Source organism: Heloderma suspectum, chromosome 2 (assembly GCF_057233095.1).
Source record: "Heloderma suspectum isolate Gila_16-S chromosome 2, 16-S_ref, whole genome shotgun sequence".
In the NCBI taxonomy this organism is placed as follows: Eukaryota; Metazoa; Chordata; class Lepidosauria; order Squamata; family Helodermatidae; genus Heloderma; species Heloderma suspectum.
The window spans coordinates 399,934,919-399,961,740 of NC_139459.1; the positions used below are offsets into that span (position 1 = coordinate 399,934,919).

At 43.5% G+C, this 26,822-nt stretch overlaps 1 protein-coding gene across 2 annotated transcripts; it reads right to left on the reverse strand.

The window, feature by feature from the left end:
* Window positions 1–11,274: 11,274 nt before the first annotated feature.
* On the reverse strand, window positions 11,275–26,805 carry LOC146356620 (uncharacterized). Of its 2 annotated transcripts, none has more exons than XM_084841156.1 (6): window positions 25,501–26,805; window positions 22,286–22,920; window positions 21,802–21,922; window positions 21,505–21,584; window positions 13,594–13,720; window positions 11,275–13,127 (listed from the first exon to the last, which is right to left on the reverse strand). In XM_084841156.1, exons 2-6 carry the CDS (start codon window positions 22,697–22,699, stop codon window positions 11,629–11,631), a joined length of 2,241 nt encoding a protein of 746 aa, XP_084697282.1. In that variant the 5' UTR covers window positions 22,700–22,920; window positions 25,501–26,805; the 3' UTR covers window positions 11,275–11,628. The 2 variants fall into 2 exon arrangements, with proteins under 2 accessions (XP_084697282.1, XP_084697283.1); XM_084841157.1 differs by having other exon boundaries at window positions 11,281–13,124; window positions 25,501–25,707.
* Between the last annotated feature and the right edge of the window lie 17 nt (window positions 26,806–26,822).

Below are 26,822 nucleotides of genomic sequence, written 5' to 3' on the forward strand. Positions count from 1 at the left end.
GTCCTTCCAAAATTGAGCAATAACCAGTCCGGCTGCCGCCAACAAAAATCCAGCCAATGGCTTAAAGGAACAATTTCTATTATTTCCCCCAAACACTCCTAAGAGTGCTAATGCCGGTGTTCTCTCCATTTGCTGTCCAAGTATCTTATCAATTTCACCAAAGACTGCAGTCCAAAACTTTGCCACTTTTGCACAGGACCACCATATAAGCTGGGTTGATCCTGTTTCTTTGCATCCCCTCCAGCACAATCTTGACAGTTCCTGATGAATATGAACTAAATGGACAGGAGTCATATACCACTTTTGAAGAATCTTCAAAGCTTGTTCTCTCATATTGATAGATGCTGATTTAAGTGGGAATTTTTCCAACATTGTATTCCATATATTATCCTCTATTTCTGTTTCCCAATCCTGTTCCCACATTCGTTTTAAACTGTTAGTTGAACCTATATCTAAATCAATTAGCACTCTCTAAATAAGTGGCACCAAGCCTTTCTCCCGCTTGCCTAAGAGTCTGAGTATAGATTCAAAGGGTGTTAAATCTCTTAGGGCCTGCTGTTTGATATCCTCTCTTCTGATGAATGTACCTACTTGATACCATGCTAACCAAGTTATTCCAACCTCCTTCAAATGAGTCCTCCAGAACTCTCTGGGGAGGGGCAGGGCATTTAAATAAAATCCTTTCAACCTATAAAGTCCCTTCTGTTTGAAGGCTAGTATATCCATAGGTCGGTCTTCAGAGTGGAAGGCCGGATGACAATGTAAGGGAGTCATAGGGGATATCCCTGGGAGCAATTTTTCTTTCCCTTTCCATACCTGTAAAATTGCTCTCAGTGTAGAAGTTTTACTCATACATATTCTCGTAAGTTCATTTTTAACATACAAAAAATGAATCCACTATCTGTGATGGTAACATCGTTCTCTCCACCTGTACCCAATGATTATTAATATCTGCTGATAACCAAGACAGGAGGTGACGTAACTGATACGATTCATACTATAATATTAGATTAGGGATACCCCATCCTCCTGCTGTACATTGTCTATATCTAAGAACTTTGGCTGTACACGGTTTCCGACTTTTAAATATAAATTGCTCTAACCTACTCTGCCAAATTCACAATGTCTTATATTGAAGTTCATGGGGTAATACATAAAACAAATATGTCAACTTAGGAAGGAGCATCATCTTAGTGGTTGCTATTTGACTGAAAAGTGGAAGATTTTCTCCCATTTACTTATATCCTTCAAAATATTTTTTCAAAGCTGCCCATAATTTATTTTAAAGAGTTTTCGTATATTCCTAGATAGATAAATCCCTAAATAGCGAAAACCATTATTTACTAATGGAATCCCTAGTCTTTGTGAAACTCTTAGTTGCTCACCTGGAGGAAAGTTTAAGCAGAAAAGGCCCGATTGCTTAAAATTAACCCTCAGGCCCACTGTTTCCTTAAATGTATCTAATTCTTCTTGTAGAGCCTGAATTGCATATAATGGATTTGTTGTTGTTCAGTCGTTCAGTCGTGTCCGACTCTTCGTGACCCCATGGACCATGGCACGCCAGGCCTTCCTGTCCTCCACTCTCTCCCGGAGTGTGCTCAAATCCATATTCATTGCATTGGTGATGCTATCTAGCCATCTCATCCTGTGCCGTCCCTTTCTCCTTTTGCCTTCAGTCTTTCCCAGCATCAGGGTTTTTTCCAGAGAGTTTTCTCTTCGCATTAAGTGCAATGTCAATAACATGTTGTCGGCATACAAACTAATCAAATGTTCCGTATTACCCGCTATAATTCCGCTTATTTGTGGGTGAGCTCAAAGTCGATTTGCCAAAAATTCGATTACTAGGGTAAACAAAATAGGCAACAGCGGGCAGCCTTGTTTGGTACCACTATACAAATTTATATTAAGGGAGTCTAACTTATTAACATGAATCTGTGCCAAAGTTGGAGAGTAAATAGCTCAGACTGCATTCAAAAATTTAGGGCCAAATTGATAATGTCGTGGAGCATTTTTCAAAAAACTTCAACTTACACAGTCAAAGGCCTTATACAAATCCAAGGCCAAAATTGCTATCGGAGATTTATGCTTCTTACAAAAATGTATCAAACTGAATAACCTCTGAACAGGATCTGCTATAAATCTTCCTGGAAGAAAACCATACTGGTCTGCATGAACAAGTTGCCCCACATGCTGTTTCAGTCAGTTTGCCAATACCAGAGTAAAAAGTTCATAGTCATTATTTAATAACACAATTGGTCTGTAAGAGTCCATCTTCAGTGGGTTCTTTCCTGGTTTTAATAATACTACAATTTCGGAGCGTGTCCCAGTCTCAGGAAGTTGGGCACCCCCCAAAATTCCATTGAAAACAGACTGAAGGTATGGAAGTAATATGTCTTTAAAGTGTTTATAGAATTCCCCAGTAAACCCATCCGAGCCTCGGGATTTATTTAAGGCAAGAGAGCGCCTACTCTGTCTCTTCCAACGTAATGGGTCTATCAAGCCATGCCCTCACTTCATCCACCAGTCACCTTCGCTGTAACCTGATATTCCTCTATTAATTCTAGGTCCCCGTCTGCGTTTTAATAAATTTGTTCAAAATGTTCAGTGAATAAATTAACCATTTTTCCAGGATCCAAATGCTTAACCCCGTGATTATCTTCAATTGCAATGATTCTATTTCTTGCCCTATACTGCTTCAATCTGTTAGCTAATAACTGTGACACTTTGCCATCAAATTCATAAAATCTGTCTAGTATACAGCATCCCCACCATTGTTTTATTACTATCTAGGTTTTGTAGTTCTGCGCGTTTGTTATCCAATAGTTGCCTAATCCTAGTTGTTCCTGTACTCCTATATTCCTCTGTCAAGGATCTAATTTCCCTCTCTAATAGTGAAGTCTGTGCTCTGTTTTGTTTTTTCATTGTGCTTGTTTAATACATACTCCCCATATTACAGCCTTCATAGTTTCCCATCTCAAAGTAGAGCTTATTGTATCTATAGAATTCTCTTCAAAGTAGTGCTGTAAACTTCCTTGTATTGTTTGCTTACTCTGATTAGCCGTTAACAGTAGAGGATTAAATCTCCATACTGGAGAAACTTTTATCCCGGGTGCAATGTAATGAAAGGGCTGCACGGTCTGTAACCTTTATAATCCCTAAGTCCGGTCCCTGCAACCCTTGTAATAATTCTTCTGACAATAAAACTGTATCAAACCTAAGGAAAGATCCATGTGGGCATGAATAAAATGTAAAACTAAAATATTGCGGATGTAACTCCGCCCATGGATCCTGAATCTGACAAGTTTTGAAGACTTCAGACATTTTACTTGCCTGTCGATATTTTCTGAGAGAGATGTTATCACCTTCTCCTAGAATTGTGGTTCCTTCCAGATCGTCTGGAACCACCCCCTGGAGGTTCCAATTAAAGTCTCCGCCTAAAATTACTGGGCTAGTCCGAGACTTTTAAAGTTTTTTAAACACTCTGTGAACGAACCCTATTTGTCCCTCATTTGGGGCATGTATAGTAGCTACCGTTAATAATTGTGATTGATTGTAGAGTCCCTCTAAAAAAGGAAAACGACCCTGCGGGTCCCTCAAAATCTTTTGTGTAACAAAATCTACATTTCATTTCTTCAGGGTTGGAACAGTACTTTCTTTATATACCCTCCTCCCTCAAAACCAGGAGTGAGAGTTGCCGGCTGGCACCACCTGCACAGCAAAAAAGTGGTAGTATGGCAGTTGTATAAATCTAACCTGAATCAAAATCAAGGAGTTGCAGACTCTGAATTTAGCTCAAGAGATCTTTTCAAAAGAAGAAAAAAAGAAAGAGTACTAAGACAGTTTGCATTTTTTAATAAGTATTACATTCTGATTAACTTATTACTTCTTTAAACCAGTGTTTGAAGGTTTTAAGGTTGGAATTTATATGGCTGAAAGCTATGTTTTTGTCCAGCTGCTTACTTCCCCGACATGACCTTGAGAAAGCCTTAAACCTAAAACAAATAAATCTTTTGCAGAAAGCCTAGAACAGGTCGGGAAAACCTGTTGGATGTTAAAAAATCACCAGCTTATCTTTTTTCTTCTCATGTTTTTCTGGATTTTTTGGCATTGGAGGATCAATAACTTACTGGATACGCAGACAGATGTAAAAGTAGTAATGAAGAAGATAATTGGATGAGTGCTATGAATTTGGATAAACCAGCAAGGGATATCAGAATAACTCATAGTAGAGCGAATACCTGGGAGATGTCTTCAGAACAACCAAGTAGAAATATGAAATCCAGGAAAGGCTCTCTAAAAGAGACTCTGAAGGGAGCTACGAAATTATCGGTGAAAGTAACATCTACAAACAAGGAAGAGGTACTTGAGCGGAAGCAAGATGTACAAAAGATGGCCTTGGATGAACAAACACAGAATATTATAGATGCTATAAGCAAAAAGATGGAGGCTTTTGAACTATGCATAGAACAAAGGATGGGCGTTCTGAACAATGTATAGAACACAGGATGGGTACCTTCGAACAATGTATAGAAAAATGGATGGAAAGGCAAGTATTGGAAGTAAAGGAGGAGATAAAAGACACGAAGAAAGAACTGAGACAAGAATTTAAGAAATTAGACGATGCATTAAATCAAAGAACAGAAGAATTTAAAATAATGACAAACAGAGTGGAAGTACTGGAAAATAATGCAGAAACTGTAATCATGGAGTTAGAACATGAGCAAGATGCCTTAGCTTGGTTTGAGCTTAAAGAAAAAGAACGCTCGTTACATTTCAGAGGAGTCGCGGAAAGTTATGGCAATGACGAACCTGACCTCAGAACGGAATTGGTAAAGACCATAGCAGCCTTTTTGAGTAAAGAAGAGAAAATTATGGAAATGGAAATAGGTCAAGCTTATAGACTGAATTCAACATATGCAAAAACAAAAGATCTACCCAGAGATATCATTGTTCATTTTGTAAAGAAAACTACAAGGGATTCAATTCTTCAGAAACACTATAAAACTACATTGAAGATGGTAGGCAAAGAGATTATCATCATGAAAGAAATTCCTGGAAGATGTCTGAGGAAAAGGAGAGATTATGCATTTTTAACAATAATCTTGAAACAGAAAAAGATCTTGTTTAGATGGGAATTCCCAGAAGGTGTGGTCTTCTCATATAGAGAACAGAGATTTAGTTGAAATCAATTCAAAAAGCAAGAGAGTTCCTTTGAATTTATGGAAAAGATTGGACGGACTTACAACCTGAAGTACAAGAAGAGGACAGTACACAGAGTTCAACAGGAGGAAATTAAAAATGTACTTGAATCTTATATCTCCTTAGAAATGGATTACACATTTTTAACTTGGAACATCAGTGGGGCGATTGCTCCTCAAAAGAGAAAGAAAATATTTTATTATTTACAAAAATTGAAACATGCTTTAATATGCTTACAAGAAACTCATATTAAGAAAGAAGATATCAAATATTTAATTAATAAAAAATTAGGTGAAGAGTTTATAACTGCAAGCAGAAAAAAGAAAAATGGAGATGTTTTATATATTAAGCCACATTTGGGACTGGAACTGGTATTGTCAGATGAACAAGGTCATTTTGTGGGAGCTAAAATTACACTGAATGGTGTATCAGCATTGATTTTAGGGGTTTATGCACCTAATGACCACAAAGTGGAATTTTATGAGGATCTCATCCAAACTCGTGGATCTAACTTTTGACAGTTGCTGTTTAATGGGAGTTTGGAATGGGGTGATTGCACCTCAAATGGATAGAATATCAGAGAAAAAAATAAAGTGTAGTCAAGGGAAGTTACCTAAAAGGTTTTTTTTGAATTGATGGACAATGTGGCTTTAGCAGATGGAGAGATAAAAATGGAAACTCAAGAGAATATACATATTTTTCAGAAAGACATAAATCTTTTTCAAGGACTGATATGATTTTGACAACTAAAGACCTTGCTACAAATATTGGCAAAATACAAGTTCTACCAAGATCATTTTCAGACCATAGCCCTATATCTATGTTATATGTGAAAAGAAGCACTACTTTTAGATGGAGATTGAATGAAATGATATTTCAAATAAAAGTATTGTGGATGATACTAAAAAGAAATTGAGAGAACTTTTTGAATTGAATTTGGACAAGGGAACAAATATCTGAACTGTATGGGATGCAAGTAAGGCCTATATGGGAGGTTATTTTATACAACAAAATATGCAATTGAAAAAGAAAAGAGAAGGGAAGGTACAAAATATTTTAAAACACATAAAGGAGAAAGAAGAACTCCTAAAGAAAAAACCGGGAAAGGCAAGTGTCCTCTGACAGATTAAATTACTCCAGCAACAACTGTCGATGTTAATGGTTCAGGATATGCAAAAAAAATAAACTGTGTAAAACAAAGAAATTTTGAATTTGCAAATAAACCAGGAAGATGGTTGGCTTATAAACTTAGAAAGGAAAAAGAAAAAAAAAAAACATTGTGAAAATATGTGAAAGTGGATTGCCATTAGAATGTGGCAATTCAGAAAGCCTTTTATCAATATTATTCAAATTTGTATATAGGACAGGATATCGCCCCAGAATTAATGGATAAATATATTCATAAACAAAACTTACCAAAAATTACTAAGGAACAAAAACAAATGATGAATGTCCCAATAACAGTAAATGAAATGGTGGAAGCAATAAAAAAAATTAAATTGGGAAAAACTCCGGGACCAGATGGAATATCAGGATTATATTATAAGAAATGTGAAGAAGAAATTTTACAACCATTGAAAAATATGATGAACAGTATCTTAGAAATGGGGAGATACTGGAAACATGGAAAACAGCATATATAACATTAATACCTAAGGAAGGACAGGATTTAACCACGACAAAAAACTATAGACCAGTCTCATTATTAAACAATGACTATAAGATATTTGCAACAATTTTGGCAGAAAGGCTCAAAAAATATTGCAGGAGTTTGTACATGAGGATCAAAGTGTATTCTTACCAAGGAGACAGATGAAAGACAATGTAAGAACGGTCTTGAATGTGGTGGAATATTTGGAAAAACATCCAGGAAAGCAAGCAGCTCTGATTTTTTTAGATGCAGAGAAAGCATTTGACAATCTCAACCCAAAATTTTTAATTAAGACTTTAGAAGAATTGGATTTTGGAAAAATTTTATAAAATTGGTGAAATCAGTATATACCGATCAAAAGGCTCAAATAATAATAAATGGGGATTTGACTAAACCTTGTGTGATACAAAGAGGAACAAGGTTGCCCAGTGTCACCGCTACTGTTTATATTGGTTTTAGAATTATTGAACAGAGATATAAGACAAGATGATCGAATTATAGGAACAAAGATTAAAAAGGAGAAATATAAGCTGAGGGCTTTTGCAGATGACTTAGTATTTATGCTGGAAGAACCCTTAAAGGGAATTGAAATTTTAATGAAAAAACTAAAGGAATTTGGAGTAGTGGCAGGGTTTAAAGTTAATAAACAGAAAACAAAAATTTTAACATAGAATATGAATGTTCAGGGGAAAAAAAGTTGATGGATAAGACTGGTTTCCAAATTGAAAAGAAAGTAAAATATTTGGGTGTCCTCTTGACAAATATGAATTATATACTTTTTCAAAATAACTGTTAAAGTGTGGAATGAAATTAAACAAGACCTATTAAAATGGGAAAAATTACAACTATCACTTTTGGGAAGAATTGCAATGATCAAAATGAATGTATTACCTAGAATGTTATTTTTGTTTCAAATGATACCCATTATTACATTGGATTTACCTTTTAAGCAGTGGCAGAGATATAACGAAGTTTATATGGCAAGCAAAAAAACCAAGAGTTAAAATAAAAATTTTACAAGATGCAAAGGAAAGAGGTGGTTTGGGATTACCAGATTTTAAAACCTATTTTTCGGCCTGTTGCTTGATGTGGATGAAGGAATGGGTGACGCTGAAAAATAGAAGACTTCTAGAATTAAAAGGACACGAATTGAGATACGGGTGGCATGGTTATTTTTGGTATGATAAAACATAAGTGAATGTAGATTTTAATAATCACTATATAAGAAGGGCTGTATTAAGAATTTGGAATATAAATTAAGGTTCTATAAAAAAAATACCACGTTGGATATCCTCACAAGAAGCAATGCATAGAAGAGATTTTGATAGTATGCATAAATGGATAAGATATAATGATTTATTGGAACTGTCACAAGGGGAATATAAGTTAAAATCAAGGGAAAGATTATTGGAAGAAGGTTATGTATGTCAGTGGTTTTCATATTTGCAAATTAAAGAAAGGTTCAAAATAGATGAGAAAAATGGTGGATTTGAACAAAACAGAATCTGAGTTTGAAATAACACTGTAAAAATGACGAACATGTTATTGCTAAACTGTGTGAGAGTTGGACTATAAGGAAGGCTGAGCGCCCAAGAATTGATGCTTTCGAACTGTGGTGCTGGAGAAGACTCTTACGAGTCCCCTGGACTGCAAGGAGGTCAGATCAGTCCATCCTAAAGGAAATCAACCCTGACTGCTCATTGGAAGGACAGATACTGAAGCTGAAGCTCAAATATTTTGGCCACCTAATGCGAAGAGAAAAGTCACTGGAAAAGACCCTGATGCTGGGAAAGATGGAAGGCAAAAGGAGAAGGGGACGGCAGAGGATGAGATGGCTAGATAGCATCACCGATGCAATGAATATGAACTTGAGCACACTCCGGGAGATAATGGAGGACAGGAAGGCCTGGCGTGCTATGGTCCATGGGGTCACGAAGAGTCGGACATGACTTAACGACTGAACAACAAATAAATTACTGCTAAGGTGACAGAAGATCAACAAGTAAAAGATTGTATGATAAAAACGGCACAAAATGTTGGTCATAATATATTAATGGAAGAGTGGGAAAGTATGTGGGGAAAAGATTTAAAATTTACTTTATGTGTAAGTCTTAAAGAGAATTTTTATAAGATGATGTATAGATGGTATATGTCACCATTTAAATTGATGATGGAAATGTGAAGAGCAAGAGGGAACGTTTTATCATTTATGGTGGACTTGTAAAAAAGCTAAAATATTTTGGAAACGAATACAGTCTTTGGCGCAAAGAATATTAAATACTATAGAATTAAAGCCAGAAACTTTTTTATTGGGACTAATAGATAAACACGTAAAAGAGAAGGAGGGAACCCTCTTTCTCTACATGACAACGGCTGCAAGGTTATTGTATGCACAAAAGTGGAAGAATGAAATAATACCAACTGCGAATGAGTGGATTATGAAAATGATGGAGCTGGAAGATGGCAAAACTGACTACTATAATTAAAGTAGGATCAACAACTAAATTTATGTGAGACTGGAAACCTTTTATAGAATTTGTACAAGAAATAGAGGGAAATGATATCTGTGTATCTGGATTTTGAGCTTTGAGATGGTTAACTCTCTTTTGTTGTTGTTAAAATTAGGAGAGAAATAATATAATGTCTGTGAACTCAATGTATGATATACAACCAAGATAAGAATTAGAGAATAATAATGAGCATTTGTTGTGTAGGTGGAGCCAAAGGTAGATACCTTATAATCATAAGAGATATTTTACTGTATGTCTATTGTGTGTTTATGCTGTTGTTGTTGTTTTAAAAAAAAATAAAAATTATTATAGAAAAAAAACCAAGAGTGAGAGAGACCATGAGAGCAGAGCCTGAAGAGGGAGCAGGAAGAAACAGCCTAGAGGAGTACAGCTACGGTAAAGGAACTTGGGTTTTGCAACTTTTATTGCCTTTTAAGGCCTTTGGTATCACTCAGCTCTATTGTGTGAATGCCTTTAGTTGTGATAGTTTGCTTTAAATTTACCAGTAGACTGTTGCAAGTCTGTTGTGTCAATCACCCATGTCTACAGCCTAAACCCCACATTATTGGGAAAGGGAAGGTAAAAGAAGGAAGGTGGGACTCTTAAGGAGGCAAGAGATCCTTGAGGAGTTGCTCAGGGGGTCCAGGTCATAAGGGGAACCTTGACATCTGACTCTACTGCTAATGACCCAAAGTGTAAACCAGCAAATACATTTTTAAGGCATGGTTTTGTCTTCACTCTCAGTGAGACTAGAAATGGGTCAGTTGGCAGTATTGTGCCTCCCTTCTCATGTGAGGAATTGAAGGTGATTGTTGGCAGCAGCAGTGAGGGAGCAGATTAGGGAGCAGGAAAAGAAAAGACTCTGTTGCCAAGTCTTTCCTTCCATGGTCACTTTCCTCAATACTGCCCCCTCAGTACTGCCACTGAGGCTTCCACATCCTCCTCCTAGTGGGAAGTAAAATACCCTGAATGTAAGCACTTGAGAAGTAGATGGCTCCAGCATGCCCATTTGGGGCTAGGTGCTGTGTTCCCTAGCAGGAGAGGACAAGGAGGTGTCCGTAGTAAAGTAGGGACATACGTTAGCACTGTACTACAAGCACACACGTGCATTAACAGGAGAGACTGAAATGTGCCTTCACAATGGTGTGAGTAACGTTTTGATATCACATCTTTAGCTGGCAACCCCAGGATCTGGTAACTAGAATCTCAGCACATTCTGGAATTATTCAATTCTACCTCCCTAATGCACAGAATCATAGAACAGTAGGGTTGGAAGGGGCCTAGAAGACATCGCGTCCAACCCCCAGCTCACTACAGGAATCCAGGTCAGAGCATCCCTGACAGATGGCTGTGCAGCCTGCTCTTGAATGCCTCCAGTGTGGGAGAGCCCCCCCCCCCCCCAGGTCATTGGTTCCATTGTCATCTTGCTCTAACAGTCAGGAAGTTTTTCCTGATGTTCAGCCAGAATCCGGCTTCCTGTCACTTGAGCCCATGATTCCGTGTCCTGCACTCCGGGATGATCAAGAAGAGATCCTGGCCTTCCTCTCTGTGACAACCTTTCAAGTACTTGAAGAGTGCTATCCTATCTCCCCTCAGTCTTCTCTTCTCATGGATAAACATGCCCAGTTCTTTCAGTCTCTCTTCATAGGGCTTTGTTTCCAGTCCCCTGATCATCTTTGTTGCCCTCCTCTGAGCCCTCTCCAGTTTGTCCACCTTAAAATGTGGTGCCCAGAACTGGACACATTGCTAACCCCCAAAATGTGACAGAAGTCTTATTAGCTAAATTTGTAATAATGCAACATCACTTGAAAAGACAGAGCACAGAAGGAAGAAGGAAGAAGAAGAAGAAGAAGAAGAAGAAGAAGAAGAAGAAGAAGAAGAAGAAGAAGAAGAAACCTCAGTTCACTAGACAGAGAGATTTTCACCAAGTGTATATATTTTGGTAGGAAAATAGAAATGCTGGCAAAGAATTAAAGCACAAGGAAAATACAAGGAAGCTTATGCAAGCTGGTTGACTAGTAATGTTCAGCAACTGATGACAGGAATCTGTCAAGCCACACGGAATTTGGGCCCAACCCTTGTTGCAGTAAAGGTCCACATAACCAAAGTTTGGATTCTCACAAAAGATCTTGGTATACAAATAAACTTATGCATTAATATAGTTGACACGGACAGGACACTCTTTCCACACGCCAAGTATTTATTGAGGAAGGTGTCTCTCCAGTGAGTACTCTAATGCTTATAAGGGTCAACTGAGCAAGAAGTTTGTTACTCAATCTCAGAAATGTTATATTGCTCTTCCTGTTCAAATTCTCTGAGAGGGTGTAAGATTGGCACACCATCCAAAGCCATTTCAACACTCCAAGACATTATTGTTTTCCCTTCCTCTCCATGACTTCTCTGGTGTCTCTTAAGCTTACACTTATCATAAAAGCTCTTTCCACATTCCAAGCATGGATGTGGTTTTTCTCCGGAGTGGATTTTTCGATGTCTAATAAGATTTCTCCTCTGACTGAAGATCTTTCCACACTCCAGACATACGTATGGTTTCTCTTCTGTGTGGACTCTTTGATGGGAAGTAAGGCTTGAGCTCTGGCTGAAGGTCTTTCCACAGTGCAAGCATTCATAAGGTTTCTTTTCTGTGTGGACTCTTTGATGGGAAGTAAGGCTTGAGCTCTGGCTGAAGCTCTTCCCACACTGTGAACACTGATATGGTTTCTCGCCCGTGTGAGTTCTTTGATGCAAAGTAAAGTTATCACTCCGATGGAAGCTCTTTCCACATTCCAAGCATTTATAGGGTTTCTCTCCAGTGTGAGTTCTCTGATGTAAAGTAAGATATATTCTCTGACTGAAGCTCTTCCCACACTCCAGACATGTATATGGTTTCTCCCCTGTATGTATTCTTTGATGACTAAGAAGATGCTGCTTATCATAAAAGCTCTTGCTACAGATTGAGCAGGTATAAGGTTTCTCTCCCACATGGATTCTTCGATGTGATGTAAGGTTGGAGCTTCGATGGAAGCTCTTTCCACACACCATGCATGTATAAGGTTTTTCCCCTGTGTGGATTCCTTCATGGGAGGTAAGCTGTGAACGCCGAATGAAACTCTTGCCACATACCAAACATTTATGTGGCTTATCCTTTGAATGAATTAACTGATGTAGATTAAAGCCTGATTTGTCGCAAAAACTCCTATTACATATTGAACAGTTATATGGTTTCTCTCCTGTATGTTTTCTTAGATGGCAAGTAAGGTTTGTGCTCCTATTGAAGCTCTTTCCACACACCGAACATTTATATGGTTTCTCCCCTGTGTGAATTCTTTGATGGGATGTGAGGTATGCAAGCTGCCTGAAGCTGTTTCCACACTCCAGGCATTTATATGGTTTCTCTCCTGTGTGGATACTTTGATGGGCAGTTAAGTGTGAACCCTGCCTGAAGCTCTTTCCACACTCCAAACATTTATGCTGCTTCTGACCTGTGTGGATTCTCCGATGGACATTAAGGTCCGATTTACGGTTGAAGATTTTCTCACACACTGGGCAGACATTCACTGTCTTTCCTTTGGGTTTTCCTTGCTGAGTTGCATTTTTGTGAAACTTATCCCCTGGCCATGATGTATTCCTTAAGTTCTCTGTTTGGCTTTCCTCCTGCTCCTTTGGTCCCACTTGATTTCTGAAGCTCTCCTCCATCTCTTGAAGCTTGTTCCTCTGCAGTGATACCTCCCTTGGTCTGTCATCACTCTTGCTGCCCCACCCATCACCTGCTGGAAAAAGAGAGAGAAATATGATAAGAGCACAATGGGTAAAAAGAAGCCTTAAGGGCACAATCGAGGATTCTGAGTTTCCTATGTCCTGCCAGGTTGAAGCCAGCAAGGCGGGAGCAGTGGCAGAACACCCACCTCCATTACATCTATCTCTGATAGAGGACCACCAAATAAGGGCTTTCATCCCCATGAAGAGAATCATCGAATCATAGAATAGCAGGGTTGGAAGGGGCTTATAAGACCATCAAGTCCAACCCCCTGCTCAATGCAGGAATCCAAGTCAAAGCATCCCTGACAGATGGCTCAAGAGAGCCCAGAATCCTGCCAGGCTGGAAGCCGCATCAGCCGCATCCAGGCCATGGTACCTGGACACACAGCACCCTGGTGAAAGCCTCACTTGCAGCGAAGAACCATGAATCCAGCCCTTCCCCAACTCTTTATCTTCAGGGCCAAGGGGGACCCTTACCCAGAGAGGCCACGTTCCGAGAATTCTCCAGCATGACTTCCCGGTGCAGGGATTTCTGGGCTGCACCCAGCAGAGCCCACTCCTCATTGGTGAAATACACAGCCACCTCCTCGAAGGAGACGGGACCCTGAAAGAGGAAGAAAAACATCCCCTATTAAGAGATGGGCCCAGGTAGGACGTGCGAATTGGTCTCCCTCACTCGGAAATCCCCAAAGAGACATTTGCAATGGGGTCAATGCACATTTTCCTGCAGGATTCAAAACACTGTGAGAGAAAATAGGCAGAGCTCACAGCCTCTGTCTCGTGATACATTTGCGGGAAAGTTTTACTAACATCGATGCATGACCTATGTCAGGAACTGGACAGGGAGTGTTTGTCCCTGTTGGTTCTGCTGGACTTCTCAGTGGCATTCAGTGCCATCAACCATGATATCCTTCTAGATTCCCTGGGTAGGCACAGGTTTATCAGTGGCTCTGATCCGTCCTGGAGGATCGCTTCCAGAAGGCGGTGCTGAGAGACTCCTAGTCAACACCTTGGCTGTCGGCCTCTGGTGTCCCTCAGGGATCAATGTTGTCCCCCATACTATTTTACCTCTTTGTGGAACCACCGAGAGAGGACATCCGGACTTTTGGCTAGAGACAAGATAACCTAAGATATTTATTAAAGGAATTATATACACAAAGGAATGGAGTCTTATATTTCAAATAATAGGGTGGGATTGCTTAAATGTACTTAAATTAAATATCCTTGGTTATTGTTCCTATAATAAGAGAGCCTTCTGTGCCATTAAGCTCTCAACAGCGTTTCCTCCTGATCAGATTTCCCTAAACGGCACCCCAGCCAGTTCCTCAGTTATCTCAGGCTGGCTTTCTCTTTTCCCAGCTCCGAGCTCTCTTCCTTCAGCCTTCACTCAACCCTCACTGCCCTGTCACCAACCAACTCTCACTGTCTCTAACAGACTAGCTCCGAGCTCTCTTCCTTCAGCCTTCACTCAACCCTCACTGCCCTGTCACCAACCAACACTCACTGTCTCTAACAGACTAGCTCCGAGCTCTCTTCCTTCAGCCTTCACTCAACCCTCACTGCCCTGTCACCAACCAACTCTCACTGTCTCTAACAGACTAGCTCCAAGCTCTCTTCCTTCAGCCTTCACTCAACCCTCACTGCCCTGTCACCAACCCTCACCGTCTCTAACAGACTTCCAACTGACATTTTAAAATCTCCTGGCCAATCATGTTTCTCACGGTACTCCTAACAGCCAATCGCCTTTGTTTGGCCAATCCAAACAAAGGCATCTTCACCCCCTAGGCATTTTTAAACTGGGCCTGAAGCCTCCTTTCATAAGCCACCGTAACCAAGGCAACCACAACTATGTTAGGCCCAATACACAGTAACGAGGCTAGGCCTCTGGCCTACTCAGCTGCATTGTAATACCACAGAGGTCAATCCAAGTACATAAACATAACCAAACAGTTGAAAACAGTATTTGTTCACAAGGACCAACACTAGAATAGGGATTTAGCATGTTTTAAGAAAGTAAGAACAGAAGGAGAGCCATGCTGGATCAGACCAAGGGTCCATCTAGTCCAGCATTCTGTTCACACAGTGGCCAACCAGCTATCAACCAGAGCCCACAAGCAGGGCATGGGCGCAACTTGGGGAACCCATGTTCCCCAGCCACTGGTGTACACAGCCTCACTGCCTCTGGTACTGGAGGGAGCACATAGCCATCAAGACTAGTAGCCATTGATAGCCTTCTCCTCCAGGAATTTGTCCAACCCCCTTTTCAAGCCATCCAAATTGGTGGCCGTCACTACATCCTGTGGTAGCGAGTTCCATAGTTTAGTTCTGCACTGTGTGGAGAAGTCCTTCCTTTTGTCTGTGCTGAATCTCCCACCCAACAGCTTCATGGGATGACCCCATTGGGTTCTAGTGTTTTGAGAGAGGGAGAAAAATGTCTCCCTATCCGCATTCTCCACACCATGCATAATTCTGTAGACCTCTCTCATGTCTCCCCTGACCCTCCGTTTTTCCAAGCTAAACAATCCCAGCTGTTGCAACCTTCCCCCGTAGGGGAGATGCTCCAGCCCCTTGATCATTTCAGTTGCCCTTTGCTGCACATTTTCCAGCTCGACAATATTGTTATTTAGTTGTGGAACAGCTCTCACCTTTGCATGTGTGTGTGTGCTTTAATTATTGCATGTTAGCTCAATACTGCATTTTACAGTACTTTAAACATTTTTTGGGGTAGCTTAGTGCTAAATGGGGGGAGCACTGAAACGCTTTGTTTCTTTTCAGCGAGTATGAGACATTCCACTATCCTGAGGATCAAATTACTTTAAATACGTAGCTAGCAGCTACATCTTTTTGGATCAGGTCTCACACACTTACATTAGAGTAAGGGAGGAAAAGACGTAGCTCTGACCTGGTTCGCACATAACTACCCTTTGATTTGAAAACCATTGGCTTGTCGTGCATGAGTGGGGACAAGTGATTGCACTGCCTCCCACATGCTAGTGTAACCCACTGGTATATTTTTCTGTAAGAATTCTGAGTGGGAATATCCCTGCACATGCTCAGTAAAAGAGTGAGATAGGGAGTGGCCACCATTTTAGGCCGTTACCAAAATTGCAGTGTGGAAGAGGCTTTCTTTCTCCTCCCTGTAAGACCCTCAACCCTTGAGACAGGACTGTTGAACAAGTTGTTCCTGTGTTGCTGGATCCTGATCTATTTTGAGATTGCTGCAGAGCTGGAGTGAACTGAGTAGAGACTGTTTTCTTTCTTCGGGCAGCAGAAAAATCAAGCTTCAGAGAGAAATTTTATTTCTATTTTTGTCGTGGACTCAAGCTGAACGACAGAACTTTGGGAGGGCTGTGCTCTGTTTTATTGTTTTGGTGATAAGTGAATTGTTATGCGTGTAAAATTATTACATGTGCTTTATTATTGTTTTTAATTAAGAAATTAGAATCGTAGAATCATAGAATAGTGGGGTTGGAAGGGGCCTGTAAGGCCATCGAGTCCAACCCCCTGCTCACTGCAGGAATCCAAGTCAGAGCGTCCCTGACAGATGGCTGTCCAGCCTCGTCTTGAATGCCTCCAGTGTGGGAGAGCCCACCACCTCCCTAGGTAGTTGGTTCCATTGTCGTATTGCTCTAACAGTCAGGAAGTTTTTCCTGATGTTCAGCCGGAATCTGGCTTCCTGTCACTTGAGCCCATGATTCCGTGTCCTGCACTCCGGATGATCGAGAAGAGATCCTGGCCTTCCTCTCTGTGACAACCTTTCAAGTACTTGAAGAGCTCTATCAATAATATATGTTAATTGTCCCTGTACAAAGCCTTTTTTGTGAGTCCCTTTAGAGACCCTGAAGAAAAGTGTTACGCCAGCAACTTCTGCTTTTACTCAACAACCTACGATCGGCTCATTTGTGGGTTGTGGAGCATGATGTGCGAACCCAGACGGGTGGGTTGCTTAGGTAAACAACCCAGCAGTTAACCCATGGTTTGTTGTTGAGGCGTTTAGCTGATGGGTTCGGAGGTCACACTCCACAAGCGACGAAGTTGCCATTGGTGGGTTGTGGGGTAAAAGCCGGGTTGTCATTATGTGTGAACAGGTCCTGGGCCTTTCAAGTAACATGTGGTTTGACCTTCAAGAGAGAGAGGAATTCCCCATGTTTGCTGAGAATACAGAAAGCCAAACATTTTTTAAAATTGCAAAGTCCAAACTGGAATCCAGGTGTGCTTGGCATTTTAATTGGGAAGGGAAGGATGGAGCGTCTATTGCTGTGCCATCGGGTGGCTCAGGGCATGCTGGCCAGACGACGAGGAGGAAGAAGGAGAGGAGAGTCTAGAGGCCTCCATGAATGGAAGGGGAGGGTCCTATGCTGAAGTCATACGCCGAGATCCCCCTCCCCAGGCCACTTGCAGCTGCCTTTGCTCTGCCCATTTGTCCTCATGGTACTGTGCCTCCGTTTGGGATGGAGGGGGACACAGAATGCCTCAGCCTGGGAGTGTTTGGGGAGGGGTCTAGCACCTGGGCAGGCAGAAGACATCTGCAGCTCAACCCGGCTGGCCTCACTTATCAATCAGCCTCTGCATAAAAGACAAGCCTCAAACCCAGTTCAGGTGCTGGAAGCAAAGAATGATGCTCATCCAGAGCAGAAAATGTTCCTGCCAGCCCCTAGACCCGGCTCTGATTATTCTCAGAGCCAGTGTGGTGTAGCGGCTAGAGTGTTGGACCGGGAGCCGGGAGATCCGGGTTCTAGTCCCTGCCTGGCCATGGGTGAGGGAGAAATGGGGTCTTGGTTGGTGGGGGAGAGAATGACGGTTGGCTTAGCTGGAAGGAAGCTCGTGAGACAAGTTGAGACATCTCAAGGAGAACATGTTGTCCTGCTCCCGGCTGATTTGCAGGGCTCAAATTAGAAGGAGATGATAAGGGGCGGGGGAGCCCCATTGTCTTTAATTGGTTACGCCCCAGCTCCTATTTTTTGGAAGGTTACGGAGGGGCCATGATTGCAAGTCTTCCTTTACTGACTGATTGTAAGCCGCTTCAAGAGCCTTTTTAGGTATCCTTTCCCATGATACCTGGAAAGCAGGGGTGTCCTTTCCCATGATCTAAAAATATTTGTCCTATACTGCCATCATGTACATTTGCACTCTGAGGTGAGCCCCGCTGAGTTCGAAGGGGCTTCCTCCCAGGTAAGTGGGCACAGGACTGACACTCGGGTCTAGGATTTTTCACGCCTAAAATACCCTGAAGGCAAGCACTTGAGAAGTAGATGGCTCCAGCATGCCCATTTGGGGCTAGGTGCTGTGTTCCCCAGCGGGAGAGGACAAGGAGGTGTCCGCAGTAAAGCAGGGGCATATGTTAGCACTGTATTACAAACACACACGTGCATTAACAGGAGAGACTGAAATGTGCCTTCACAGTGGTGTGAGTAAAGTTTTCATATCACATCTTTAGCTGGAAACCCCAGGATCTGGTAACTAGAATCTCAGCACATCTCTGTTAGGATAATTCTGGAATTATTCAAATCTACCTCCCTAATTGAAGGACAGATACTAAAGCTGAAGCTCAAATATTTTGGCCACCTAATGCGAAGAGGAAACTCTCTGGAAAAGACCCTGATGCTGGGAAAGACTGAGGGCAAAAGGAGAAGGGGACGGCAGAGGATGAGATGGCTAGGTAGCATCACGGATGCAATGAATATGAACTTGAGCACGCTCCGGGAGAGAGCGCAGGACAGGAAGGCCTGGCGTGCTGTGGTCCATGGGGTCACGAAGAGTCGGACACGACTGAACGACTGAACAACAACAACCTCCCTAATTGCTAACCCCCAAAACATGACAGAACCCTTATTAGCTAAATTTGTAATAATGCAACATCACTTGAAAAGACAGAGCACAGAAGAAGAAGAAACCCAGCCCACTAGACAGAGAGATTGTCACCAAGTGTATATATTTTGGTAGGAAAATAGAAATGCTGGCAAAGAATTAAGGCACAAGGAAAATACAAGGAAGCTTATGCAAGCTGGTTGACTAGTAACGTTCAGCAACGGATGACAGGAATCAGTCAAGCCACACGGAATTTGGGCCCAACCCTTGTTGCAGTAAAGATCCATCACCACCACGTAACCAAAGTTTGGATTCTCACAAAAGATCTTGGTACACAAATTAACTTATGCATTAATATAGTTGACACGGATAGGACACTCTTTCCACACGCCAAGTGTTTATTGAGGAAGGTGTCTCTTCAGTGAGTACTCTAATGCTTATAAGGGTCAATTGAGCAAGAAGTTTGTTACTCAGTCTCAGAAATGTTATATTGCTCTTCCTGTTCGAATTCTCTGAGAGGGTGTAAGATTGGCACACCATCCAAAGCCATTTTGACACTCCAAGTCATTATTGCTTTTCCTTCCTCTCTGTGACTTCTCTGGTGTCTCTTAAGCTTACACTTATCATAAAAGCTCTTTCCACATTCCAAGCATGGATGTGTTTTTTCTCCAGAGTGGATTTTTCGACTGAAGATCTTTCCACACTCCAGACATACATATGGTTTCTCTTCTGTGTGGACTCTTTGATGGGGAGTAAGGCCTGAGCTCTGGCTGAAGGTCTTTTCACAGTGTAAGCATTCATAAGGTTTCTTTTCTGCGTGGACTCTTTGGTGGGAAGTAAGGCTTCAGCCCTTAAGTAAGACCTTAGGTAAGGCCCACATCTCCATTAGGATAATTCTGGAATTATTCAAATCTACCTCCCTAATTGCTAACCCCCCAAAACATGACAGCACTCTTTTTAGCTAAATTTGTAATAATGCAACATCACTTGAAAAGACAGAGCACAGAAGAAGGAGGAGAAAAACCCAATCCACCAGACAGAAGAGATTTTCAGCAAGTGCATATATTTTGGTAGGAAAATAGAAACGCTGGAAGCTCACTGGGCGACTTTGGGCCAGTCACAGACTCTCAGCCCAACCTACCTCAAAGGGTGGTTGTTATGAGGATAAAATGGAGAGGAGGACGATTACGTACGCTGCCTTGAGTTCCTTGGAGGAAAAACAGGTGGGATATAAATACAATTGGACAAAAAATTAATTCTCGAACCCAGACCGATTCCAGCTATTCTTCAGCATGCCCCTGTATCTGGTTTTGTTTTCCTTGGCTTCTAGATACTCTTGGCTCCTTGACCTTGGACTATTTAATGACTAATGCTAGGTGCTCCTTATCACTGAGTAATTTACGAGACACGGCTTAGCAAAGTGCTGGTATTAACATTTAAAGCCCTTAACGGCTTGGGGCCAGGCTATCTGAAGGATCGCCTCCTCCCATATATGCCTGCCCGGACCTTAAGATCTTCCTCAGCGGCCCTTTTCCGTAAGCCCCTGCCAAACGGAGTGAGGCGGGTGGCTACTAGGAGGAGGGCCTTTTCCGCTGTGGCACCCCGGCTGTGGAATGAGCTCCCTAGTGAGGTTCGCCTGGCACCTACATTGTATTCCTTTCGGCGCCAGGTGAAGACCTTTTTATTTTCCCAGGCATTTTAGCATTTCAGCTTCCTAGACTTTTAGCTTTGCTGTTTTAAATCTGTATTTTAAACTCCTGCACTGCTGCTAGGTTTTCTTGAGGTTGTATTGTTATGTTGTGGTTTTAACGTTCTATATATTTTAAACTGTTTTATCATGTGCCGTTTGATTTTAATTTTTGTGAACTGCCCAGAGAGCTCCAGCTATTGGGCGGTAGAGAGAGAGAGAGAGAGAGAGAGAGAGAGATAGCACAGGCTGAGCTGCCTTGGCAAATCCTCACTACCCACAAAAGAAAATTATTCACATGCACACACAGGTGCAGCTGCTGAAAGGGTTCCTGGGATGCTCCTTCCCTCAGGGGCACCTCAGAGTCTGCAAACTTTAATGTTTGTGAACCTCCCAGAGAGCTTCGGCTATTGGGCGGTAGAGAAATGAAATAAATAAATAAATAAATAAATAAACCTCTCACTGAAGGATCACAGAGGAAGAGGTATTAGCGGGTGGCACTGCCAACAGGAAATGATGGGGCCTCAAGATTTGCATCGACAGACTTCTCTTCCTGCCTCGGCTGTGCTTTTTCTGGTCTGCAGCTTAGAGAGAGAGATGGATGGATCTGCAGTTCCATTTGGTGTTTTTTTTTTTAAAGATGGAGTTTCTGAAGTCTTAAAAACAGATGGAAGCAGAATTGGGGGGGGGAGGCTGGAGGGCAACAATTTGATAATGATGTTGTGCAGCTGGCTGCCCCATAAAAAGTGAACGACGAAGAGGGGGGGTTGCAGAGTAGACCACTGGACTGGAAGCACCACAGCTAAGGAACAGGTCGTGTTTTAGGCCTCAGAAGCAAGACGGAGACTGCCAAATGGACCCCGGCACAAATCCTCCAATGATCCCTCCCCTACCTGAGTTGGCTGCGCAGGAATGGATCCTACTCCACCACAAAGAGTTGATTTCGAGAAACCGAGCAATGCCATTTCATGCCCTGAGAGGGAGACAAAGTTGGGGGAAACAGGCTTTTAAAAATATACACTGGGGAGAGGCGAAACACAAGCATTTTTCTCAGATACAGGACGAAGATAACAGGAAAGCAGTTCATGAATTTCAGATATTTCACAGAGAGAGGGAGGGAGGGAGGGAGGGAATTTTTCTTGGGAATGTCACAGCACTCAGAAACTCAGACAGAATTAATTCCCCCTTACCTGGGAACGTGTCCTGAGTTTGCTGCTCCTGTGAGATCTTCCCAAAGAGCGATGCCTGACAGGGTATTGACGGATCTTTCCCTGAACTGGGTGATTCAGCAACTGCCTCCAGGAATGGCTTCTGCACCAGAAACAGCAGCCAGAGTCGCATACAGGGAAGAGGGAGAAAAGTTAGAGGGGGGGAAAGAGGAATGATGCAAACAAAGGGATGGATTCTCACTCTCCGCCCCAACTTTGCAGGGCCCTTTGTTCATCAGTGGGGCTGGAAGGAATCTTGGCTTCCCACACTTTCTGGTGAATGACTTGGAAGGGGGAAGAAAGCCCTAAATGCCATATCGAACAACTGACCAATGGAACAATCGGCCTAAAGAGGCACTGAAATCTTTCCCTTGGACAAGTCCCATAAAGGGCTACTAGTGGGGCACTTAGAAATAGAATACTGTTGCATCCCCCTTGGAACAACCAGGATGAAATCCTCTCTCACCTGATGTTCTTTCTGCCCCTTTTCCTCTGCCTGGCTCAGGAGGAAACCTTCTGCCAGAGCCACTGCCTGGGAACTGGTCTCCGGCCCACACTCTCTGACCCACTTCTCCATCTCTGGGGGCAGGACGGCCAGGAACTGCTCCAGGATCACCAGGTCCGACATCTGGGCTTTGGTTCGCCTTTCTGGCTTCAGCCACCGATGGCAAAGGCCGTGGAGTCGGCTGCAAACCTCTCGGGGCCCCTCGGCCTCCTGGTAGCAGAATTCCCTGAAACGCCGGCGCTGTACATCCAAACTGACTGTGTCCTCTCCCAGGATCTTCTGCCCAGTCCTTTCCCAGAATTCCCCACGGCTCCCTGCCTGGATGGTGTGAGGCCCTTTTGCTGCTCCCTCCCCTGCTGGGCTTTGGACATCCATTTTTCTCTCAGCGCTCAAATGCAGCTCCCAGCAGAACTGAAGGATCTCCTTGAAGCTCTAAAGCCCCTTTCATTCATAGGGCCAGAATTGTGTGAAGGGGCCCTTGCTTAGTCTCCCAAGGTCGGTGGTTTGTTCATGGTCACAAGCTATTTTAGTCTCCCGGCAAGCAGGTATTTTACAATCAAAGCTGCATATTCCTAGCTGTCAATTGCAGCTTCTCCCTGTAGAAAAGCAAACAAATAACACAAATTATAGAGAACCAAAGACCCGAACATTGGCACTACGTTCTTGTCCTGGAACACTTCCTCCTTTGATTTTTTGTTTTGTTTTTAAGAAATCCATCCGGAGAGAAGATTCCGATTATATTGTTGGTAGTGTTTATTTCATTTGTAAAAATAAAATGAAAATAGATTCAAAAGAAAAGGAATCCATCCGGAGAAAGTGTTCTGTATGAATCAAAAGCACGCATACTTCATTGTGAATAGTCACTGTGCCCAAGGAAGGTATTCTTGTATGGGGTCCATGTCTTTGATTCATAGGATCGATCAACACAAAGATAAAAGCTGATGAGTAAATCCCAGCCACTGTTGAATAGAATGATCTATTTGTTTTTACAGTAATGTTTGTATTTTGTGCTTCAGTTTATTGTTCGCTATTCCAAAATCTCTTGAGGTGGAGTGGTTTATAAATTCGATAACAAATATAATAATAATAATAATAATAATAATAATAATACAGCTGCCATGGATTCACAGTCAAGAGCCTTTGGAGTCCCAGGACCCTCTTAAGAACGTAAGGGGTGCTGTCCTGGATCAGACCAAAGGTCCATCGAGTCCAGCATTCTGTTCCCGGCAACCAGACACCCCAATGGGAAGCCTTCAGGTAGGACATGAATGCACGATCACCCCAGCGATTGGTACTGAGAGAGGCACACGCTACCTCTGATTTTGAAGGCAATGACTAGATGACTCTTCATGCATGCAAGGGATGTGCTGCACTGCTGACCTCTAGCTCACTGCCCATCCAGCATGGACCAGAGGCAGCCACAAAGCAGCAGCCAAGGACTTTGAGCAGGGAAAGCATGAAACTGTACATAACATCAGAACATAAGAAGAGCCCTGCTGGATCAGGCCAAGGGTCCATCTAGTAGGACTAGTAGCCAGGACTAGTAGCCATCGATGGCCTTTTCCTCCAGGAATTTGTCCAACCCGCTTTTCAAGCCAACCAAATTGGTGGCCATCACTACACCCTGTCGTAGCGAATTCCATAGTTTAGCTATGCGCTGTGTGAACGAGTCCTTCCTTTTCTCTGTCCTGAATCTCCCACCAATAAGCTTCATGGGAAGACCCCAGGTTCTAGTATTTTGAGAGAAGGGGGGAAAAAGGTTTCCTCTCCACTTTCTCCACACCATGCCTACTTTTGCACACCTCCATCATGTCTCCCCTTACCCTCCTTTTTTCCAAGCTCAACAATCCCAGCTGTTGTAACCTTCTCTCATAGGAGGGGTCACAGGGGGGTAACTGGGGCCGGACCATATGCACCAGGGGTGGGCAACATCTGGCATTCCAGATCCATTGCCCATTTTGTAATTCCTGTTGTAATTAATTTAAAACGTTACTTTTACTGAAACGGTTTCCCAATTGTTTGGGTTGCTATTATCGTAATGGTGTATCATTGCAACTGAGGTATTGATGCCAATGCTTGGTTTTGTATTGCCGTGCTTGGGATGAGAGCGACTTCGGGCACATTGTGCATAGGAACACCACACAAATTAAAAGCCATGCTGATATTTGGGCCTAAAATGAAGGTAATTATTATTCCTCATGCAGCTTTTGCATGCCTGGATCTTGGCTATAATTCAAAGTGTTGGTTTGGACCTCTGCAACTTTAAAACAGGGGTGGGCAAAATGTAGCCCTCCAGATGTTCTGGCCCCATCAAGCCAGCAGAGCTATTGGGGGGTATAGGAATGTAATAAATAAAATAAAATTGTATCCCACCTTTTCTCCTCCTTAAGGAACCCAAGGCGGCTTACATGGCCCTCCTCCTCTCCACTTTCTGCCCACAACAACCCTGCGAGGTAGGTTAGGCCGGGAGTCAGTGACTGGCCCAAAGTTGCCTGGTGAGCTTCATGGCTGAGAGGGGACTCGAACCCGGGTCTCCTGAGTCTCCTAACCATGACACCACCAGGGTGGGCCAAAACATCTGGAGGGCCACAGGTTGAAATCGCCTCTGTCCTCCTCTTGCCCTGCCTGGCTCTTGCGGGGGGGGGGAGCATAGGGTAGGCAGGGGGCTATACCACCTTACCCATCCCCCACCCCAAACCTGCCCCTGCCCTGGTCCAGAGCTGTGGGCAGTCTCCAACGCGAGTCCTGCTTGGAGCAGACCCATCGAAATGAATGGGGCTTTGGTCAGTCATAACTAACCTCAGTGCCAGTGGGTCTATTCGGAGTTGGGCTGGCACTGGCGCCTTTGGTGGTGCCAGCCCGCCGTGGGCTCCTCTGACCCACCAGTGGTTCTCTGGGGAACCAGGCAGGGAAAGAAAGAAAGAAAGAAAGAAAGAAAGAAAGACGGACCCCCCCCCCCCCCGGTTCCTTTTCCTAGCTGTAGAAATGCCTTTAGGTGGAGATCCTGAAGCTAGAGACTGGGGCTTCATGCATGCAAACCCCTGAGCATGCCATGTCGTGCCTCCCCCTCCCCTCGCCCCCATGCTCACCCTTCACTGGGACTGCCCCCACTGCACCCCTGAAGGAGTTTCCCTCCAGCCCTCCCTTGCAGAGACCTCTCCCCCCATTGCACTCACCAGATCCTGCCCAGCTTTCCCAACTGGTGGTGGTGCTGGGGGGGGGGGGGGAGACGCTTCCCCAGTTTGCACCCTCCTGCCTCTCTAGGAACGCGAGCGGGTGGCTTTAACTCTTCCCTCTTCCCCCATGCCACCGTGTGAACAGTCACTTCTGCAGCGGCCCCCCCGCCCCACCCCTGGAGACTCCAGCTAAGGGTTAAAGCAAGCGAGCGCCGGTTGCTAGAGGAGCACCCCTCCACGTGTCTGGTGGCACTGGCCAAGACCTCCAGGAGGGCTGGCTCCCCCACCCCACCCCACCCCCCGCCACCCTGGGGAGTCTGGTGCCGAAGAGTGCTGCGCGCTCAGCGGGCTGGACCAGCCCCAGCTCCCGTGCACGCGCGCACAGCGCTCGCCTTCCTTGCAAAGCAGCGACCGCCAGCCCAGGAGAACAGAGGAAGGGGGCGGCTCGTTGAGAGACACACACCCGCTTTAAAAGAAATTTTGCAAGGGGGGGGGGTGCGTCTTCCCGCAGCGCGTCGTTAACCTATGGAATGCGCCGCCGCGGGATGTGGGGATGGCCGCCGGTTTGGATGGCTTTCAAAGGGGGGTGGACAAATTCCTGGAGAAGAAAGCTATCAGTGGTTACTAGTCCTGATGGCTATGAGCTACCTCCAGTACCAGAGGCAATGAGCGTATGCACGCCAGTTGCTGGGGAACATGGGTGGGAGGGTGCTGTTGCACCCGTGCCCTGCTTGTGGGTTCCTGGTCGACAGCTGCTTGGCCACTGTGTAAACAGAATGCTGGTCTCGATGGACCCTGGGACTCATCCAGCACAGCTCTTATGTTTTTATGTTCCTTACAGGGGAGTTGCAAAAGGACATATTTTGTCGCTATATGACACCTCGGGAAGGCTTCTGATGTTCTTAAGGGGTCGGTGAAGTGATGCTAGCCACGTGTTTGAACGAGCCTGTGCAAATCAATCGCCCCTCCCTGCTTGCACTGAACCACATGGGGGGTGGGGGGGGATGCGAGAGCTTCAGCTATTGGGTGGTATTAGAGATGAAATAAGAAAGAAAGAAAGAAAGAAAGAAAGAAAGAAAGAAAGAAAGAAAAGCCCCCCTTCCTTCTCCTTGTTAGCACATCCGCCAGAGAAAATCACCACCGAGAGGGCCAAAAAATGGCAGTGTTTCGGATTAACATTTGCATAGGCCAATTGCTACATACAAAAGCAAAATTACAAGTCGTTACTATAATTTCAATAGGAAGACGGGGAATTTCACCACCCAGAGGGCCAAAAAATGGCAGTGTTTCGGATTAACATTTGCACAGGCCAATTGCTACAT

What these genes read in the sequence shown, in the direction of transcription:
- LOC146356620 (XM_084841156.1), bottom strand. Translation starts at nt 22,699, where the DNA reads ATGGATGTCCAAAGCCCAGCAGGGGAGGGAGCAGCAAAAGGGCCTCAC. An exon ending in AACTCAGGACACGTTCCCAG is followed by an intron (nt 21,585 to 21,801) that starts GTAAGGGGGAAT and finishes TCTCCCTCTCAG; the next exon opens with GGCATGAAATGGCATTGCTC. An exon ending in TCGGAACGTGGCCTCTCTGG is followed by an intron (nt 13,128 to 13,593) that starts GTAAGGGTCCCC and finishes CTCTTTTTCCAG; the next exon opens with CAGGTGATGGGTGGGGCAGC.